At 42.8% G+C, this 20,781-nt stretch overlaps 1 protein-coding gene across 1 annotated transcript in view; it reads left to right on the top strand.

Annotated features, from left to right (window-relative positions):
* Positions 1 to 20,781, top strand: part of LOC103180006 (uncharacterized protein C1orf21) — a 64,850-nt gene that overhangs the window by 27,165 nt on the left and 16,904 nt on the right. The window contains exons 2-3 of the mRNA XM_007895595.2: positions 696 to 879; positions 13,326 to 13,462. Of these exons, the coding sequence (XP_007893786.2) occupies positions 786 to 879; positions 13,326 to 13,462 (231 nt within the window). The 5' untranslated portion in view covers positions 696 to 785. The remainder of the gene's footprint in view (positions 1 to 695; positions 880 to 13,325; positions 13,463 to 20,781) is intronic.

Raw genomic sequence — 20,781 nt, 5'->3', positions numbered from 1 at the left:
AATCCACTCTACTACAACAACAACCTCCATTTATAGAGCGCCCTACATGTGGGGCAGCATCTCAGAGCCCTTTGCAATATATTCGGCAAAGCACTTTGAGATTGAAGGACACGATAAGACGCTACATCAAATGCAAGGATTATTATTATTGTGCTATAACCTAAACAAAAACTGGTCAACAGTAATGTAGTTATGAGTGGTTTACATCTTAGAGTCATCGCACAACACGTTTGGTGGCCAAACGTTCTTGTAATCTACAGCCACATGTGGGTTATTTGTATTTCCTTGTCAATCGCAGAAGGCCCACTCGTTCCCCGTCGTCCCTTTTCTCATACGTGTCCTTTGCTGCAATCTGTCTGTTTTTAAATTGTTGCTCTTTTCTTTCCTGATTGTAAAACTGGGGAGAGCTGTTGCAGCCACCTATTGTCGGTTCCATTAGCTGTCAGGGGAGAGGAGCAGGCCTGTGGTCACTAAATGGCTGTCAGTTCGACCAGCATGACTGATGGGTGATTACAAGCGAGGCGCTTCCTGTTTGTTCCAGGAGAACGTTTGGCAGACTTGAGCGCTGATTTTCATTTTCAGTTCCATTCGGCTGACAGCAGGCCAGGCACCGGCGCGATATTTGTATTGCTCGGGCAGGAGAGAGGCGTTCAGCTCGGAGATTTTAAGACTGTTTTTGATTTGTTTGTCCGCAGGTTGCAAGCATCTAACGGGGAGGGAAGGAAATTCATCTTAGAGATGATCTGCGGGCAGTGCACATCGAAGCCATTTGCGTAAACAAAACTATGGGCTGTGCCTCAGCCAAGCATGTCTCTACTGTTCAAAACGAGGAGGAAGCACAGAAGGGAAAGAGCTACCAAAATGGCGATGTCTTTGGGGGTATGTACAGAGGCTTCCTGAAAAGACATGTCTCGGGCGCCATGATGTCCTTAACCATTAACTAACTGTTTAGGGATGAATCGTAATTGTGCAGCCAGGAGAGATTGGAATAGAGACTGTATGTTATTTCACCTACTAGTGCACAGTATTATGCTTTTACAGTGAACCCTGTAAAGAGCTTTGAGACTTTTAGAGTCAGGATCAGGTGCTGCATCATACACGAGGATTATTATTAATACATTTAGTGATTAACATCAATGAATGAAAACGGTGACCTGTATTCCTTTGGATTATAACAATAATAATAATCCTTGCATTTGATATAGCACTTTTCACGTCTTCTCGTCGTCTCAAAGCGCTTCACAGAAAAGACTGTAAAGTGAATTAACTGTATTTGTGGGCAAAATGTAATTGATTTGAATATTGTTTTGTTGTGGTATTTGTTATGCTTTGTCCTTAAAGGTTGTCCAATAATAAAATTATGTTTAAGGAAGGGGGAAAACTATGGAGTGGTGCTGTTACAATAATGGTGGATGCGAATAAGACTTTGCAACATCGTTTGGTTTTAATCGTATGCTTGGTTTGCTGTGCGCAAATTGGTTGCTGTTATTTGCTTATAACATACATGGTCACTGCACTTTACAGTAAATTTTGTGAGGCGTTTTGAGATGTTTTGACAGCGTGATAAGATGTTACATCGAATGCCAAGACCATTATTATTAATAGCCCATTAATAGCCCATGAGCTCATTCTATTGAAATGCATACAGGTGTAAATCAGGTATGTTAGCTTTAAGGAAAATGATCACTGGTGATTCTGTACATCTTTTCATTGGTTAATTTTAATGGTACCTGCATGCGCTTGAGCATAGTTAACGCATTTGCCTATCATGCATTTTAGATCCCAAAACTAGCTCAAAGGTTATTATTGCTTAACTGTTATTCACCTACAAAATATAGTTTGCTGAACTTTACAGTTTATCCTTTGTGAAAGTTCCCTCCCCAATGTGAACGTTGCTATATAAAGGCAAGGATTTTTTTTTTAAATGTGGAGAAATGTTATGTTTTGAGCGTTTTGTAAAGATTTTTGGTATAAACTAGCATAACTCTGCAATACATAGAGGAGTGGAGCTCGCTAACTATGATGATAATCTCTTCAGCCATCAGTGTGTCTGGACAACTTACACATGATGGACGGTCGGCCCCAGGATAAGGAATCCTAAGCATCACTTGTTTCTTTAAACGTAGGCTATTTGCACCACTTAGTTTTAAATGGAGGAAAAGGAGAACTTGAGTGGATTTGTTCTTAAAAGAAAGTCTCTTTGTAAAGCGCAGTGTGTGGATGTACAATGTTTCTTCCCACTTGTGTTTTTTCATCCCTCTTTCAATCCCCATCTTTAAAGTTCCACGTAAATGTGGCTCATATAGAGAAAGGCATCAATCAGCACAGTGCCTTGTCCTTGAGCTGTAATGTTCTGTCTACTGGTATGTTTGCAGAGTCCACAAGGAAACACACAAATTCAAGAACAGTTCCTCAACGAACATTTTGTAAGAGGCTTTTCATGAATAATAAGCGAAATGTAACTGAGAATTAAGAGCACTTCCTGCCCTGAGCTATATTTATAACAATCCAAGCACTGACTAACAAAAATTAAATTGGAGTTCATAAAATGCTGTTAGAGAAGATGACTGACTATCAGCCAAGGTGTAGTTGTGTGCAGTCGATGCACAGGAATGGAACTAACAAAGTCATGTCAGTGTTGCCTTAAGAAACCATGCTCTTTGGTGTTCTGTGCAACTAGGGCAGTCCCACAAACAGCCTTAAAGTGAGTGACCAATGTAATAAAAGTAATTGTCAGGGCACTGGGAGAAACTGCATGTTCTGCTAAATTCAGCTCCAATGTACATAGCATTGACATTTCAGTGCCTTTTTACTCTGGGACCATTTTCATTCTGCTGCCAAAATGCAACCCTCCCTCCTTTCCTCTCCCACTCGCTGTGTGCGTTACCAAAGTGATGTTAATAATAAATATCCTTAATAATTCTTGCATTTGATATAGCGCCTTATCACATCATTGAGTCATCTCAAAGAGCTTCACAGGGATGCATTGTAAAGTGTAGTAACTGTGTATTTTGTGGGCGAAACGCGGCAGCCAATTGCGCACAGCGGTATCCCACAAACAAAATGTTACCATTTCAATGGGCCAGGCCACAAACTGGAACAGCCTTCTGTTTCACATTCCTGTGCAGTGTCGACAGACCCTCTGAAGTGTAAATGCTATCTTTTCAACTATTTTTAATATGTAATTAAAACCAAGCATTCGGTTTCTAGCGCTGGATGCAACTGTCCAGCTGACGTGTGAAGCTGACTTTTCCTAATTGAACACGCCTGCAGCCAGCGCACGGGCTTAATACCAGCGCTGAAAATAGAGACGTTTCAGCACGCAGGATTTCATCATCCGTGCCTGAGAGCAGAGGCTCTTTTATTTAAAAAAAATCCATTGTAATTGTGTTTGGGGAAATAAGCTGCTGTGTTTACAGTATTGGGGCATTGTGACATTTACAGTACCTAGATACAGGTAGTTAGTAACTAATGAGATGTTAAGCAGACCATTTACATGAATAATTCATGCTCTGAACATTCACAAAGGTTAACAGCAAGGAATCTCAAGCTGGATTTAGTTTCGAGGCTGTTCAAACAGAAACATAGTCAGAAGCTCGAGGCTGCAATTTGTGTGTGTGTGTGTGTGGGGGGTGTGAGTGTGTGTGTGGATATTACATGTAGAAACTAACTTAGCTCGAGAGACTCCATCAATCTGAAATTCCGAATCTTAGCCTGACAGCCAGGCCATTTTGTCTTAAAATGTAACTTGTGCAGAGATGTGGAAAATCCTTCCATTTTAGTGCCTTTAAATCCAGTGGAAAATCAGCTTCCAAATTAAGATCGAATTCAAGAATTCTGCGCAATCTTTCAAATGGTCTTACAGAATAAGACCAGGTAGAATTTAAAGCCTAATATGCTGCCAGACTGGGGGAGTTGTGACGTGATGGGCAGACACAATTCTGTGGGAACTCTGGAAGGCTATTCCATTCCATTACACAAGAATTTCCATACATAAGTGGAGTGCATGGACCTCTGGTTTGGATACTCTTAAGCATGGTTAAGCAGACACCGGCTGACCCCAAAAAAATTCTGAAAGGAATTAGATCAAACAATAATAATAATATATCTTGCATTTGGTATAGCATCTTATCATGTCCTTGAGACATCTCAAAGCGCTTCACAGGATTTACAGCTAAAGTGGATTGACTATGTATTTTGTGGGAGAAATTCGGCAGCCAATTGCGCACAGCATTTGGACTGAAGGGACTTCTTCACCTGAATCTCATCATCTGATTGTGTGATCTTATTTTTAGACTCCTTTTAATATTGATTACGTTTTAGTGTAAGCCTCCTCCTTGACGTACAGCGCACCCATCATTCGAGTAGGCAAACGACATGTGAGTGGGAATGAACACCTTACCTTGAAATCCACTGTCAGTGTTTTAATCCATTTTTAAAACTAGCCACAGGCCTTTTTTTGTTCAATCAAAAAGTCTATTTATGGCCCATGGTACAGTGAGCGCGACAGACAGACAGACAGACAGACAGACGGAGAGCGCGACAGACAGACAGACGGAGAGCGCGACAGACAGACAGACGGAGAGCGCGACAGGCAGACAGACAGACAGACGGAGAGCGCGACAGGCAGGCAGACAGACAGACGGAGAGCGCGACAGGCAGGCAGACAGACAGACGGAGAGCGCGACAGGCAGGCAGACAGACAGACGGAGAGCGCGACAGGCAGGCAGACAGACAGACGGAGAGCGCGACAGGCAGGCAGACAGACAGACGGAGAGCGCGACAGGCAGGCAGACAGACAGACGGAGAGCGCGACAGGCAGGCAGACAGACAGACGGAGAGCGCGACAGGCAGACAGACAGACAGACGGAGAGCGCGACAGGCAGGCAGACAGACAGACGGAGAGCGCGACAGGCAGACAGACAGACAGACGGAGAGCGCGACAGACAGGCAGACAGACAGACGGAGAGCGCGACAGACAGGCAGACAGACAGACGGAGAGCGCGACAGACAGGCAGACAGACAGACGGAGAGCGCGACAGGCAGGCAGACAGACAGACGGAGAGCGCGACAGGCAGGCAGACAGACAGACGGAGAGCGCGACAGGCAGACAGACAGACAGACGGAGAGCGCGACAGGCAGACAGACAGACAGACAGACGGAGAGCGCGACAGGCAGGCAGGCAGACAGACAGACGGAGAGCGCGACAGGCAGACAGACAGACAGACGGAGAGCGCGACAGGCAGACAGACAGACAGACGGAGAGCGCGACAGGCAGACAGACAGACGGAGAGCGCGACAGGCAGACAGACAGACAGACGGAGAGCGCGACAGGCAGACAGAGAGAGATAGAGCAGCCAAGTTACCCCATAAACAGCCATCAATTGAATGACCAATTTGTCTGGAAGTACTTTTGGCCAGGACACCTGGAAAAAAAAATACCCTACTCTTTTCGTGTTCTGCCACTAGATTGTTACCGCCCTTCAACAGGCTGACAGAACCTGCGTTTGAAGTCTTGTCCAAGAGAAGGCACTTCGGTCAATGCAGAGCTCCCACTGCTGAGAGGGCCAAGTTGCTCAGTGGTCCAAGTGGCTCAGCGGGCCAAGTAACTCAGAGGGTTATTGGCTCAGAGGCTCAATTGGCTCAGAACTGTTGGTCAGCCTGGACAATACAAGTTAAAAATTCTGACCCACAGTCTTCTGACCCAGAGTGCCAAATGAGCCAAGAGACCCGATCTGCAACTCAGTGCAAACCTGGAATTGCTTGTATGACCTAATTTGGCTAGGAACACAAAAACGGAACGTTTACAATTGAAAAGTGACACCATTTCAAAGCAGCAAATGACGTAGAGTATTGTGATAAAAGATTTTGTCTATTCAAAGTGCAACTCTTTAATTTGACTCCATGTCCCAAGTGTGTTAGCCTGTCGATTGACGTTAGAACACCATTGCTAACTGTATCTATTTTGGCCTCTGTAAACATTAAACGCTGGATATTTCCTTTGCGTAAGCATTTCCAGGATTTGGAAAGGGCGGCCAAAAGCAGTGTTTTACACAAATCATTCCTTTGAAAGTCTTCCCCATTTCCACTGATACAATTTGAGTGTAAATAAATAAAATAATAATAATATATAAATGCCTCCACTTTTCAAAGGAATAGAGCAGAGAGACCTTGGGGGTTTAACTTGCATAAATCTTTAAAGGTGAGAAGCCAGGTCGACAAAGCTGTGAAGAAATCTAACAGGATCATAGGATTTAGAAATAGGCCCATAGAATATAAAACCAGAGGTGATGCTTAATCTGTGTACATTGTTAGTTAGATCAGTTAGAGTGTTGTGTCCAATTTTGATCACCCCATTTTAGGAAGGATGTCAGGGACGTAGAAAGGGTGCAGATGAGATTTACTAGGTTGATACCAGGGATGGGTGGTTTGACCTATGAAAATAGGCTGAAGGAATTGGAACTCTGGAACAGAAATGGTTGAGGGGAGACCTGATATAGATCTTTAATATTATGAGGTGGATTGATGGTCGATGGGGAGAAATTATTCCCAAAAGTTGGTGAATCAGGAACCAGAGGACATTAATTTAAGACAATTTAGCAAAGGAACAAGAGGTTTTTTTCTTCACACAGAGTTGTTAGGATATGGGATTCGCTTGACGGATGCAGTAGTTTTCAAGAGTGAATTAGATAAACATGCCTAAGCCCTAACAGGTAGGGTGGTCCGAGCTGGACAAGCAAAAGGAAGCTTGCCAGACAGTGCTACCAATAGTAAGCACTGCGGTTTTAGCTGGTTAGACTCCAGCAATGCTCTGGGGTCCCCTAGCCTTGGCTCTTCCCAAATCTTGTTCCTCCAAGGAATGCACATTCTATTCCAACAATCTATCTCTGTAATTTCTATGTATGGGTGGGATGCGTGAAATTCTCGGTATGGTTTGGATAGCTCTTAAGCAGGGTTTCCGCATGTGTGAGACACCCGGCTGAATTTTTTTTAGAAAGTGTATAGAGAAAGAGCAGGTAACTGGGATGGAATGGATTACTCTTCCAAAGAGCCAGCACAGACGCGATGGGCTGAATGACTTTCTTCTGCGCTGTTAATGTCTGGAGTTACCACACCTCCGCTGTGTGCATTGAGTCAGTGTGTACAGTTAAAGGATTAGTATGATGTGGGGCCATGGCTTTGTCCCAAGTGCAGGCTTCCTGATCCCAGCCATTCTGAGGTGCTGCAGGAGACTGAGCACTGCCTCACCGAAGGGACGGGAATGAACCTTCCTGGGTCTTTTCCATAAGCTACGTGGTTTGGTTGCCAGTTTCAGAACACAGTGCACACCCAGCTTCTCGACAAGGGCAGTGGTTAGATAGTGAGGATGGACCTTGGAGAATGGACAGGGAATGAAAACACTTCAAAAATGCAGTAAAGGTTCCAAAGAACATTTTGGTCACCGCATCAGCTAATATAGTGGGTATGATAAGACGTCACGGGAAGCTTTGGGCTGCGGAATTGGAGTAAATGACTCCAGAGGGGGTTGGAGTGAGCTTGACATGGGTACGTCATGTTAAATGGCCTCTTCCTGTGTTACTATTTCTGGGAGTCCTAACATTTTTAAGCTGCTACATCAGAAGTAATTTCTGTACGACAAAAGAACTAAAATTAGATGTTAAAGACCCTACGACACTATTTTGCAAAAAGAAGAGAATTTCTCCCTATGCTGCTGGCCAAAAAGATAAACTCGGTTATTTCACCTCATGGCCGTTTGCAAAACCACCCTGGCACAGACAGCTGCTGTGTTTACCCACAAATACAGTCACTACACTCAGCGGTAATTGCCTGCGACATGTTTTGACATGATTAGACACCACAAAAACCCAAGTGCTTGCTTCTTACCCTAGGGCACCCAGTATTTGCAGCCTACGCTAATCCATCTACATATTTTCTTCCAGATGAAGTTTTTGCTTCATTTTTTTAAATGGGTTTCCAGCCGTTTCCCACACGCAGAGCAGAATCAGTCATTGGGACAAAGTACAAAAATGCTCATCTGTCAAAACTCCGATACACTGGAGAACAGAAGCCAACTTTAGCCTTGTTCTGCTTGTACTTCGCCACAGTTTTGCTGATGGTAGTTTTCACTCCCTTACCCAGAGGCGGCTGGGTTGGCTGAAGAATGCACACGCAATATAACTTGCATTTAGATAGCACCTTTCACATCAGGAGGGTGACGTAAAGCTGGCTGGCTTGCCGAAGCGCTTAACTGACCTGCGGAAGCAAAATTTTCAGGATCAGAATTTTTTTTTACTGATTATAAAACATTAATGTGCTCTGCCCAGCATTAATGGGGAAGCCATGTGGACCCTAGTATGTTTCTTTGTGTTTTGTTCCTCTTCCCTGCTCCCACCACCCAATGATTCTTCTGTGGTGGCTCCAGGCAATGTTCTCTCAGCGAAGTGTCCCACTCAGGGAGTTGTAAACTGAGAGATCCCTGCAAAGGAATCTTATCTTCCAGTAGGCTTGTACAAGGCAATTGTGTTTGTTGTGGTCGAACCACATGCTTGCCATCAATTTGTATTTTGTTTAGACTGGTCTCCACAAGTGGGCTGATTGCAGAGAGCAAGTACTTTTGGGCTCAATTGGACATGAGATGCCTACTTAGGATTAGTTCTGATTCCCTGCCAGAGAAATGGTTCCTATTCTTCCAATGTAGCAGTGCCTTGATTAAGGCATTAAGTGATATCACTCGTTTACTTTCTTAGTCTCGCTCGTCCATACACTCCACAAGATTAAAGATCTCTTCACTTTTGGATCAGCCTGTTTAAAATGTTCGGAGGTCTCTGAAGAGAGCGACTGGCTAGAAAGAGGAAATGAGTGGGTGTTTCTTCGTGTGACGTGGAGGGTTGTTTATAGGAGGGGATCGTTTGATGATTTGGGGGAATAACTGTATGATTTAAACACATCACAAATTAGATCCTACTATGTGGTTCTCAGTTTGGTAAAGGATGCCACTATTTGAAAAGAGAAGGAAGTTTGTCCCAGTGTCCTGGCCAACAATCCCCCAAAAGAAAATTGGTCCTTCACTCCATGGCTGCTTGTGGGACATTGCTGTGTGCAATTGACTACTGGGATTGCCCACAAAATACAGTCAGTCCACTTTACAGTATATCCTGTGAAGCACTTTCAGAAGAGAGAGATGCATTGACAACGACTTGCATTTAGATAGTTTTGTGGGAGACCATATCAGAATACTTTACAAGGATAGTGTCGGAGGCTGAGTGATGGATAAAGGGAGGTTAGAGGAGGAGGGGAGCATAAGCCGAAGAGGTAGCTTTTTAAGCAGGCTTTAAAGATGGGTACGGTCTGTGAACACAGTCTGTGAACAGTCACTGTATGCATTGATCTTCTCCTTGTAATTGGAGGCCACTAAAGCTGCACAGATTTATTCATCCAACCTGACATTTTTCAGTTCCCTGAGGGCCTACAAATTGAAGAAACAAAATTGTTGGAACGTAACAGCGATCTTGAACATGAAGCATGTCCAGAGCTCTAACAACCCATAGGAAAAGTGCTCTAGAGGAGCAATGTCACTTCTGCCAAACTGATAACCAATAATTCATTGTGTGGATTCATCCCTCACTGTGTTGAACATTTCCCCCAGATTCAGTTAGCCTGGCCGAGATCGGGAACTGTGTTGTGCAGATAATCACTAGAGACACTGACCAGTTCCAACGCCCTGGGGCTACATTTTGTTGCTAGATAGATCCACTGTATTGACAAGTTTCTTCTCTTACTCCACTCTCTCTCCTTCCTCCATCTTCCCCTGTAGTCTTCCTGTCTTCCTTCCACTATGCCTTGGAGTCCCCGTAGCGTAGTGGTTAACGCTCACACCTCGCAAGCGAGAGGACCCGGGTTCGCTTCCCGGGCAGGGCAAAACCTTTAGGCAAGTTCCCTTACTCCATACACCTTTGTTTACCAGCAGTAAGTAGGAACCCGGTTGTTAGTCGATTGGCGGATTGCTTTCTGGGGTAATAATCCCTCAAAAACAAATAAATATAGTCACTTAATCCACAACTGCTTGTGGAACACTCCTGTGCGCAATTGGCTGCAGTATTTCTCCCACGAAATACAGTCAATTCACTTTACAGGATATTCTGTAAAGCGTTTTGAGACGCCTCAACAACATGATAAGGTGCTATATCGAATGCAAGGATTATTATCCTTTCCCCTCATCTTTCCGCTTTGATCCAACATTTTATTTGAAGTCCCACCTGGAAGTTTGACAATTCTAGTTCTGCTCTAATAAAGTTTCAAAGTCAGAGAGAGGGAGAATCTTAAATGTTCTCTTAAAGTAACTAACAAGTTAGTTCTACTAGAGTTGCAAAGCTGAGGTAGTTGGACAAGCAGTACATTTGATTTACAGTCCTGCCGTTCTATTGAGTTAGTCAGTAAAGTGATTTAATGAACAGGTTTTAATGGGAAAATTCTGCCATTGTGACACAGTGATTTTTCTTCTTTATTAGAACATTAAGATAGAAATCTTGAAAGTTTTGAGGAGTTATTTTTTGGATTAATTCAGTAATAGGTTTACAGGGTGATTTATTTGAACGGTGTGGGTACAATAATTAATTTGTGCTTGGGCAAAATAAAAAGCGATTTAAGGGAAAATATTTGATTTTGTGAGGAATTGGCCTTTGCTATGTTTTCCCACCTCACTTTGCTGTACAAAGTTATGTAGTTATGCAAGCGTTCAGTGCTGAAGGAGTCACTTATTTATTGTTGCCTGACTCACTTGATAGCATTCTCACCTCTGAGCCAGGAGATTAAAGTCCCACATTAGGACTTGGATTCCTGTAGCATAATGGTTAGAACGTGAGCTTCGCAAACGAGAGAACCCAGATTCGATTCTGGGTTGGTTGAAACCTTGGGCAATTTTTCTTACTCCACATCCCTCTGTTTATGTCGCAGTCAGTTGGAACCCCATTGTTAGTCAATTGGTGGATCGTTTTCCTGGGGTAATAATTTCCCCACTCCTCTACTTATCAATGACATGATAAGGCGTTATGTCAAATGCAAGGATTATTATTTTTTAGTCGCTGTGGTTTGCTGACACTCTAATGCACTTCTGGGAGTGCGCTGCAATGTTCGCGGTGCCATCCTTTGGATGAACCGTTAAACCGAGTTCCCATCTACCTGTTCATTCAGATGGACGTTAAAGATTCTGTTGCACTATTCAAAATGAGAATGGAGTTTTTCCCGCTGTTCTGGCCAACAATCCCCCAAATAAAATGAGTCATTAAAATTAGTCTGCTATTCATCCAGTCCATTCAAATACCATCTGATATAACTCTCTTCCACTCCCCCATCCTTTTTATGGTAAAAAAATTATGGCCAGCTCCTTCTTGAAGCTGCCCACAATAAAAGAGAAGAAACAATTATTTCTAAGCATTCCTTTAAAAAGTGCCATGATCTGCTGTGGTTAGAGAACAGCAAGGAGACTGCCAGGACTGAAAGGTTTGCTCCTTGTTGCTGAAAGAGGAACATCTGTGGTGTGGGTTAGAGGCTGCAACACAAACAGCTGTAATGATGCTATCGATCCACAATGAGGAAAAATAGCACAGAACAGAATGTGAACATTGCGACTCTACACAGCAGCCTGTCACTAACCTTTCAGCTGCTGTAAAGGCCACGGGGCAATACCCCTTAGATTTTAGGACCGCAATTTTGATCTGCAGGACTCGGGTTACCCACAAAACATTGATGAATGGATTGAACCTTTTGTAACAATAATCTTTGCATTTGATGCAGAACTATTCCTGTCAGGAAGAAAGTCCTTTTCAAGATTCAGTGTAATGTTTAGCGACTGTGTGTTTTGTGAGTGAATGTTTTGATGTATCTGGTAGGGTGTTACTTCACACATTAGCACATTGTAGGGTTGGGGGGGGTGGGGAGTGTTGGAGTGTGTGACAGGGTCACAGTATTCTTGCATTGATCTTTATTACAAAACGACACGCCTGAAAAGACTGTAAGCGGCACACTGGATGGATATAAGAGTGAGTCATCATTTGTATAGACAAGTGGTAGGGGCTGGGTGCTTGAAGAGACTGATGGAGACGGCGTGGAAAGTTCAGTGTGTAGCGGGGGAAAGGAAGTGAAAACATCTCCCAGGGGACATGGAGCACTCCAGAAAATGTGCTCCATTTCTGTTTGCTGGAAACCTCTCATGGGGGAGATTTACTTGACAGTGCAATCCTCTGTGGCACTGAGAGTGCTTTATAACACCTTGGTGCTCATTGATGCGGTTTCAGAGGATAATTTAGTTGATTATCTTTGACCACATCTATATCATCACACCCTCCCCATTCTCCTGGTGTCTTGGCCAACTATCCCACAAATAACATTGGTCATTCACTTCATGCTGTTTGTGGGATATCTCGCACACAAAATATTGTCAATTCACTTTACAATATATTCTGTGAAGTGCTTCGAGACGTCTCAATGGCGTGATAAGCCGCTATATCAAATGCAAAGATTATTATTATGTTGCCATACCCAAAAGCTCTTTGAGACATCCTCCTGATGAGAAAGATCCTACATCAAATGTAAAGAATTATGATTTGTTTTATTGCATTGTGTGAGCTGTGGTCAGTGAAGTACAGTATGTGGAACACGTGCAGATGCAAACAGGATAATTATGATTGTAGAGAAGCAAGATTCACAGCCCCATCTTGGGCTATTGATCAGTGACCTGTGCACCATTGATCTGATGCTACACAAAGAGATGTGTTGACACTGACATGCTGACATGAATCCATTCAGTGTTCTGCCGATAGCTTTTAAGTGCAATGTAATTTCGTGGATATAAACTCCACTGCTTAATAAATTTCTTCTGAGACCATCTGTCTCTCCGCAAGTGTGTGGCCCTCAGCGCGGGTCCTCTTCCTAACTCTGGAGTCCCGAAGCATATTGGTTAGAGCACTCGCCTCACAAGTTAGAGGACCCAGGTTCAGTTCCCAGGTGAGGAGAAACCTTAGGCAAGTTTCCTTTCTCCACACGCCTGTTTACCTAGCAGTAAGTAGGTTGTTAGTTGATTGGCAGATCACTTTCCAGGGGATAATAATCCCTCGGTCACTCAATCCACACTTGTTTGTGGGACATTGCTCTGTGCAATTGGCTGCAGTATTTCGCCCACAAAATACACAGTCAATCCCCTTTATAATATTCTGTGAAGTGCTTTGAGACGTCTCAACCATGTGATATGGTGCTACATCAGATGCAAGGATTAATTATTTTTATTATTATAACTGTGCTCTTGTTTCTGTGCTGCTGCCTCTTTGCAGAAGAGTTCCGGATCAGAAACGTTGAAGAGGTGAAGTACATGAAGAACGTCAACCGAGACGAAACAGATTGGTCTGAGAAGGGAGATTCTGGACATGAAGATGAGCAGAAAGTCGCAGCCAGGAACCAAGAGAACCTGGTAAGAAAGGGATCCACTGTCTTTTCAAACCTATAAAGCCATTGCCATTCCATGTGGAGTCCTGTAGCTTAGTGGTTAGAGCACTCGCTTTGCAAGTGAGAGACCTGAGTTCAATTCCAGGCAGAGGGCGAAACCTTGGGCAAGTTTCCTTACTCCACACACCTAATAATAATCCCTCCAAAAAACCCAAAACAATAATTAAATTGGTCATTTTCAATCTACGACTGTTTGTGGGACATTGCTGTGCGCAATTGGCTGCCGCGTTCGCCCACAAATATACAGTCAATTCACTTTACAGTGTGTTCTGTGAAGCGCTTTGGGACGTCCTCCTGACGTGAAAAGCGCTATATCAAATGCAAGGATTATTATTATTATTATTATTATTATTCACTGCCATGAGCCAAAAGGTCCCCATAAAAAAACTAGTTATAGATCTCTGAAAAGAGGGGCCTTTCAGTGCAGTTATTCGGGTTGAGCCTTGGCTTTAGACAGTCATAGTAGAAGGCTTCTGGTTTCTCATGATCCGAACCTCAGTAGTGGTGAGCTTAATGCAATTGAGAAAGTCAAACTACAGATAGAATTCTAAAAACTGTATCTGAAGCGACACTTTGCTTTAAAAAAAAGTGAAGCATATTGGTATTCCACAAGTTCTCTTCTACTATAATGTACATTAATGAGATTCCCCCACTGTTCACCAATAAAATCTAATAGAATAATTTATCTTGGTGATTTTAATACATTAAAATCTAATCTATATAAGACACTAGTTACATAGTCAATAATAATTCATAGCTACGTTACATTAGTGTATCGTGAATGTTCAAAAAGTGGATGATTCAATTGAATGTTTGGCAATATAGGCACACGGAGAGGGAGGGGTCTGACAGATGATGATTTCCAAACAGGATTCCTTAATAAGGAAACCAGAAGTGTTTCATGTCAACTTGATTGGTGGAGGGGTAAATGCACTCAAACTCAATCTACTCACAGTGAGGAGGTCAGAGGTGCCTTGTGTGACGTGCTTCTGATTACTGGAAGAAATCTGCACTTAGATGAAGAATCCTGTTAGAAATCCCTGTATGTTGACCCCATTGTCTGTGCAATTAGACTTCAAGAACCGCTACATTGGATTACATGCAGTGATCTCTTATTCTAAGAGATAGTTTACTTTGGCTATTTCTACTAAAAACAAGGACAGGGCAGTGTTGAGTTGAATCGGGGTTGAGTTTTACTTGGGGGGATGGGGGGGATGAGATGGGGTCTATTTTTGCGGTGATATTTATCGGCAAATCAATAAACATCAGTGACTCTCTGCATGTCTTTCGTACAGCTAGGATACAGCAGGCAGGAACGGATTGAGATTTTTTTCATTTGTGTTAGTCCCAAGAAGAAAAATATTCAACAGCCAGAAGAACACAGAAAGCAGCCTTAACTTCTTTTTGAAAAAAAAGTCCAAGAACCAATGAGCTGCAAATTGGTAGCCGTTTTGACATGTTTTTATGCACGTAAAATCTACTTCGGAGGTGCTGGCTAGTGAAAGTGCTGTGATTGCCTGGAATGTGCAGAGAATTCAAACCCCGACAAAGAAAAACATTCTGACTTGTCTCAACAAAATGAAGTGCAACTTGGCCCTTTTACAAGAAACCCATTTATCAGATGACGAGGCTAGGCTGCAGAGGGAATTGGTCAGCAAGCTTGTAGCATTGAGTTACAATTCTCTTAAGTAGAGGGGACTTTTGTTCCTTCTAACTCTTGCATAGACACCCCTGAGAAAGGCCTTGTGGTGGCCTCTTTCAAAGTAAATGCTGCCGAATGTCAACATAGGCTAAAAGTCTGTAATTTCACTAGAGTTTCAGCCTGCCTGACCCTTCTTGCTTTAAGGTTTAGGATTGTGCAAAATTCTTAATTCTGAGTGAATTTAGGGGCTAGTGTCTGCAGTTCTTAAGAAGAAACTGGCTTCCAATTTATTAATTATTAATGAATCCTCTCTGCTCTCTCTCCCCCTCCCTTTCTGTTTCTTTCCTTACCCCTCTCATTCTCTCTCTCTCTCAATCTCAACCCCTCTCTCTTCCACCTCTCACTCACATTCTCTCCCCCCACTCTCAATCACTCTCTTCCGCCTCTCTAAATCACTCTCTTCCCCCATCACACTCTCTCTCACACACACTTTCTCTCTCACGCTCTCCCTCAATCTGTCTCTTTCTCTGCTCTCTCCCTCTCTCAATGATTGTCTCTTTCCCCCTCTCTGTCAATCACTCTCTTCCCCCTCTCTCACACAATCTCTCCCTCGCTCCTGGGTTGAGGGGAGGGGTCGAGAAAACAGGATTACAATCTTATTTCCTTGTGATCTTGTCCATTGCTGTGTGTTGCTCATTTGCCCTATGCATGTGGATGGCTATTTTGCTGTGTATATAAGCCCTGTGATCTAAATTTGGGCTAAAACTGGGCTCTTCATAAATAAATTAGAAAGGGCTGAATTATGACCGTAACCAAGGTTTTGTTTTGGATTGCCTGTCATCTCTTCCACAGATGATGGCTGTTTGAGAAACTACTCTTCTTTTTTTTGTCATCCTGTACTCCGAAGTAGAAATATTTTCTTTCTGATGTTGAAGTAACTGCTGTGCTTTGAGGTCACTGTAGCTTTTTGCGGAACATCAAAAAACACCGCTGCTTCTAAAAATTTCCTGGCTTCCAACCACTTAAAAGGATAAGGACTCACTAAGAGAGCTTGATAGGGTGTGCACACTTAGAAACAGGAGTAGGCCATTCAGCCCCTCAAGCCTGTTCCGCCATTCTACTAAATCACAGTTGATCTAAACCTAACTCCAATTACCCGTCTTTGCTCCATATCCCTTGATACCCTGACCTAACAAAACTCCATCTACCTCAGTCTTGAAAATTTGAATGGATCCAGCATTCACAGCCTTTTTGGGGCGAGTTCCAGATTTCCACTACCCTTTGCATGAAAAAATGCTTCTTGATTTTAGTCCTAAATGGCCCAGCTCTAATTTTAAAATCATGCCCCCTTGTTCTAGATTCCCGCACCAGAAGAAATAGTTTCTCTGTAGTTTCCCTATCAAATCCCTTTATCATTTTAAACACGTGGGCTGATGACTGGCTTGTGGCATTCAATACAGACAAATGCAAAGTGTTGCATGTAAGAGGTATAAATAGGAGATACACATACTTCGTGTATAAAATGGAACTTGCCAACGGCGGAGCAGGAAGAAACCTAGAGGTGTTAGATGACTCATCGCTCACCATGTCAAAACAGTACGAGGCAGCAATAAGCAAGGAAATAGGATGCTGGGCTATGTTGGCAAATAAGTTGAAGTAAGTTAAGTCATGCTCAAGTTGTATAGGTCATGCCTAGAGTACAGCACACCGTTTTGTTTGTCGCAACATGAAAGAGCTACCCAGGTCCTCGAGGCAGTGAAGAGAACAACAAGGATAATCCGCAGGATTAGATGAATGAACTATGAACAACGATGAGACAGTTTCGGATATACCATGGCTAAGGAACAAAAAGGACACAAGTTCAGAGGTCCAAAGGATAATTTCAGGATGAACACTGGGATGCATTTCCTTGCCCACAGGGTAATTAATGAGTGGAACTGGCTACAGGAAAGCATGGCTGAGGCTAGGACACTGGACTTATTTAAGAACCAGCTTGAAACTGTGGTGGGAAGTCGGTCGGGTGGGTGTTCTGGATGGATAAGATCAAATGGGCTGAAGCGCCTTCTTCATCTGAATAAATATGTTGAATCTTATTACACTGGCACATAATCTTCTTGGCTATGAAGGGAGAAGATACCTGCACACTTAGTGCTGTGTGTCAGTCATTCCTCAGTCTCTCTGAATCCTGTAATCCTGTCCTATTTAAACTGGACACATTTGGGCTGACAGAGGCATCGATTTTTCAGAAAGTTAATAAAAAGTGCTTGGATTGGGCCAGATAAGATTGATAGCACAGCGAGGATTTACAGCACCCCGCCTCACTCTTCCCCACTTAACGACTGCCATTAATTGCTGATCTTTGATCTATTGAGCTGCCGATTATATTTTCAAGGGAGAATGGATCATAATCAATATCCCTTTCGGTTGTCTTACAAATGGAGCAATCGGTAGGTCACAACCTAGAAATCTGTAATTGTGGAATTATTTGTCCACAGAGAGTGAATGAATGAGTGAGAGGATGCTGCACTGGGCCTCTGTCAGAGCTTATACATATCTTTGTTCAATAGAAACAAATTATGACTCCTTTGAGACCCCTGATTCAACCATTGCAGTTAACACTGCAGACAAAAACCTGGATTGTTTTTACTTACATGGGCGGGGGGAATTTGGGGCCTATTTTTGTTGTTAAATAAAGGGAGAGTGGGAAAACTGCCGCAAAAGGAAGTGAGATTAAATTCCTGTAAATGGAAAAATAAAATAATAATAATTTGGTCACTCAATCCACGACTGTTTGTGGGATAATTGACTGCTGCATTTCGCCCACAAAATATCCAGTCATTCACTTTACAGTATATTCTGCAAAGCGCTTTGAGACGTCTCAGTGACGTGATAAAACTCTATTAAATGCAAGGATTATTATTATTAAATAGGGATTCTTTAGTTCAGTTGACTTGGAAAAAAAAAAAACCTCAAGAGCTCTCTGCCCATGTTGGAAGCAGTGAGAGAACGGCAGGTGTTTTACAGCACAGCTGTGCAAACCTCCCATTGTACATCAGCGGCTATGTACACGGTCCATTTTCATCCACTACGAACCCAACTCTTCACGTACAATCACACGTGCAATTTGTGGGACAATGCAATGAATGCCCGTTCCTGAAACCCAGGAACAATCAGAGTATTCGTCTTCTTGGTCAAAATCCAGGCTAGGCACAAACCAATCTATTTTCATCCCCAAAAAAGCCTATTTACGGTGGAATCGGTACAAAGTGCTCATTAAGCAACCAACACTGGCTCCTCACCAGCCAATATACAGCTGCTGGAGGAGGACAAGGCTTTTATTACACATTCTTTTGCCAGTTAAAAATGTCAAATATTCTCTGAAGAGAATGGAATTCCTCCGTTTGTTGTTGAAGTGGGTCAGCGTGACAGCGCAAAGCAAGGAGAAGCTTAACCTTAAATAGAAACAGAACAGGCTGGAAATCTGAAGTTAGAGTTTGGGTCCCTGGCTCCTCCTCAGAGCATTAGTAAACTTAAACCCATCTTTATTTAAACAGGCTGAACATGCTGGCTGGTTGGAATCGGTGGTTGCTGAGCACGTGTGCAGCCTGTTATTTCTGTAATTACTGACCAAATGTAGAGTTTGTCAGAATGTATTCTTTCATGCACTTAATCCTTTGCACCTAAGGGTTTTCTGTGGACATTTTTCTTACAACACAACGCGATACAATTTCCATTTATATAGCATCTTTCACGTTTAGGAGGACTTCTCAAAGCGCTTGACAGTACTTGATAGGCACCACAAAGTACAACGTGCAGATTCAATACACCTTTTCTAATTCAGGCTTTACATATAGAGAATTACACAGGCTGGATTGTACCAACACATTCTGCCCAGTTAGTCCGTGCTCATGTTTTTACCTCATGTGAGCCTCCACAACTCCTTAATCCCTCCTTTTCCTCTCTCCTCTTTTCCCTCCAAGTTTCCTCTTAAATTAATTGATACTTTCCGGCTTCTTGCAGTGAGTTCCACATTCTCACCACCCTTTGTGGTGATCCCTTTCTCCTGCCTCTTCCTCCATGATTAAAGATCCCATGACTCGGAAAGAGAAGCGAGTTTCTCCTGATGTCCTGGCCACCAATGCTCTGGCTAAAATTGGTCAGTTTGTGGGACATTGCCATGCCACATTTGCCTACAAATATAGTCACTACAATTTACAGCAAACACTATGAAGCCCTTGGAGACTTTCATCACAATAGGCAGTATATTAAATGCAAGAACTACAATAATACCAATTACTGTAAAACGGTTCAAGGATACAAGCACTATATAAAAGGCAAAGATTATTCATTCTTGTTAATGTCTGTAAGGCGCTTTGAGACGTTTCATTTTACGTGAAAGGCAGTATAAGATTGAATTCATGTCACATTAATTCACAGAAAGCTGTAAGCTTCTATCCCGCAGGTACAGTTTTCAGGACAGATATGTCGAGAATGAGATAGTTGAATTGTACTGAAAATCGGCTGCCAATTTGCTCCAAATGTGAATCTCTCAATCTAATCTAAATAGATATATGCACTTGGTTAAATGCAGCTTTGGCCATTAAATTCACTGATCTGTCCAGATCACAGTGAGCATCAGTGTTTTGGAACAGATTAGATTTGCAGAGTCACGTCCTTCAGATATGCTTCACTAGCGAGAGAGATTGGAATCAAATTTTGCTTCCGAAATTTTGGAAAGAACGAGTTTGCTTCGTTAAAAAATGGAAAACTTAAATGTATTTGAAGGCACACATCTGATCATGTGTTGACTACAGCAAAGGTTAGCTCAAGTCTGTTTAGGTACTTGTTTTTAAATAAGGTAGTAGAACAAATCACTGGTTGCAAAAACATACTGTACCGTTCTTGCTCGGTTACACTGACCCCTCCTTCCCTACTGAGTTGATCAATCCAAGATCCTCATCCAACCCTCCCAAATCCCTTCACGGTCTCGCCCCACTCTACTTCCACGGCCTCCTTCAACCCTATGACACATTGAACGCAGATGAACGTTTGTACCGTTGGTGCAGTCTGAGCGGAACAAGGCAGAGTGGGACAGGACAGAATGATTGCTCTTCTACTGGGGTTGGTTGAGTGTAGAATATAGTTAATAGCCATCTTTCCCATCTCTACCCTTCTCTGCTCTATTCCCAGCCCAGGTTCCCATCCAGTGCTATTGAACACTTTGGGCTGTTCTCCAGACATGAAAGCACCATATAAATGTCAATTTGTATTGTATTGCAATAGCGCAATCTACTGTAGCGACAACTTACACTTTTACAGCTCCTTTCACGGATACTGAACATCTCAAAGCACTAACAATTATGATGGGAAGCACTAGGGATGTTTGAATAGCAGCACAAATGATAAAATATGTTTTTTAGGAGTGTTTTAAAGGCGTTAATTGAGGCCAAGAGGTTTGGGGAGAGAACTCTTTTGTCCTAAATTGGGTTAAACTGTCTTGTTCTGTAAAAGGCCAAAGACATGAAAGGGAAGCTATTAAATAAGATGCCAACTTAACCCTTCATGTGCTGAAATACATTTTCAGGTCTGATAAAGACTGTATTTTGCTTGAAGTTGGATGCTATGCTGGTAAGTTTTGATTT

This window comes from Callorhinchus milii, unplaced genomic scaffold (assembly GCF_018977255.1).
Source record: "Callorhinchus milii isolate IMCB2004 unplaced genomic scaffold, IMCB_Cmil_1.0 Scaffold5, whole genome shotgun sequence".
Classification (NCBI taxonomy): domain Eukaryota; kingdom Metazoa; phylum Chordata; class Chondrichthyes; order Chimaeriformes; family Callorhinchidae; genus Callorhinchus; species Callorhinchus milii.
The sequence above is the reverse complement of the archived record's forward strand: the minus strand, read 5'-3'. Positions and strand labels throughout refer to the sequence as shown.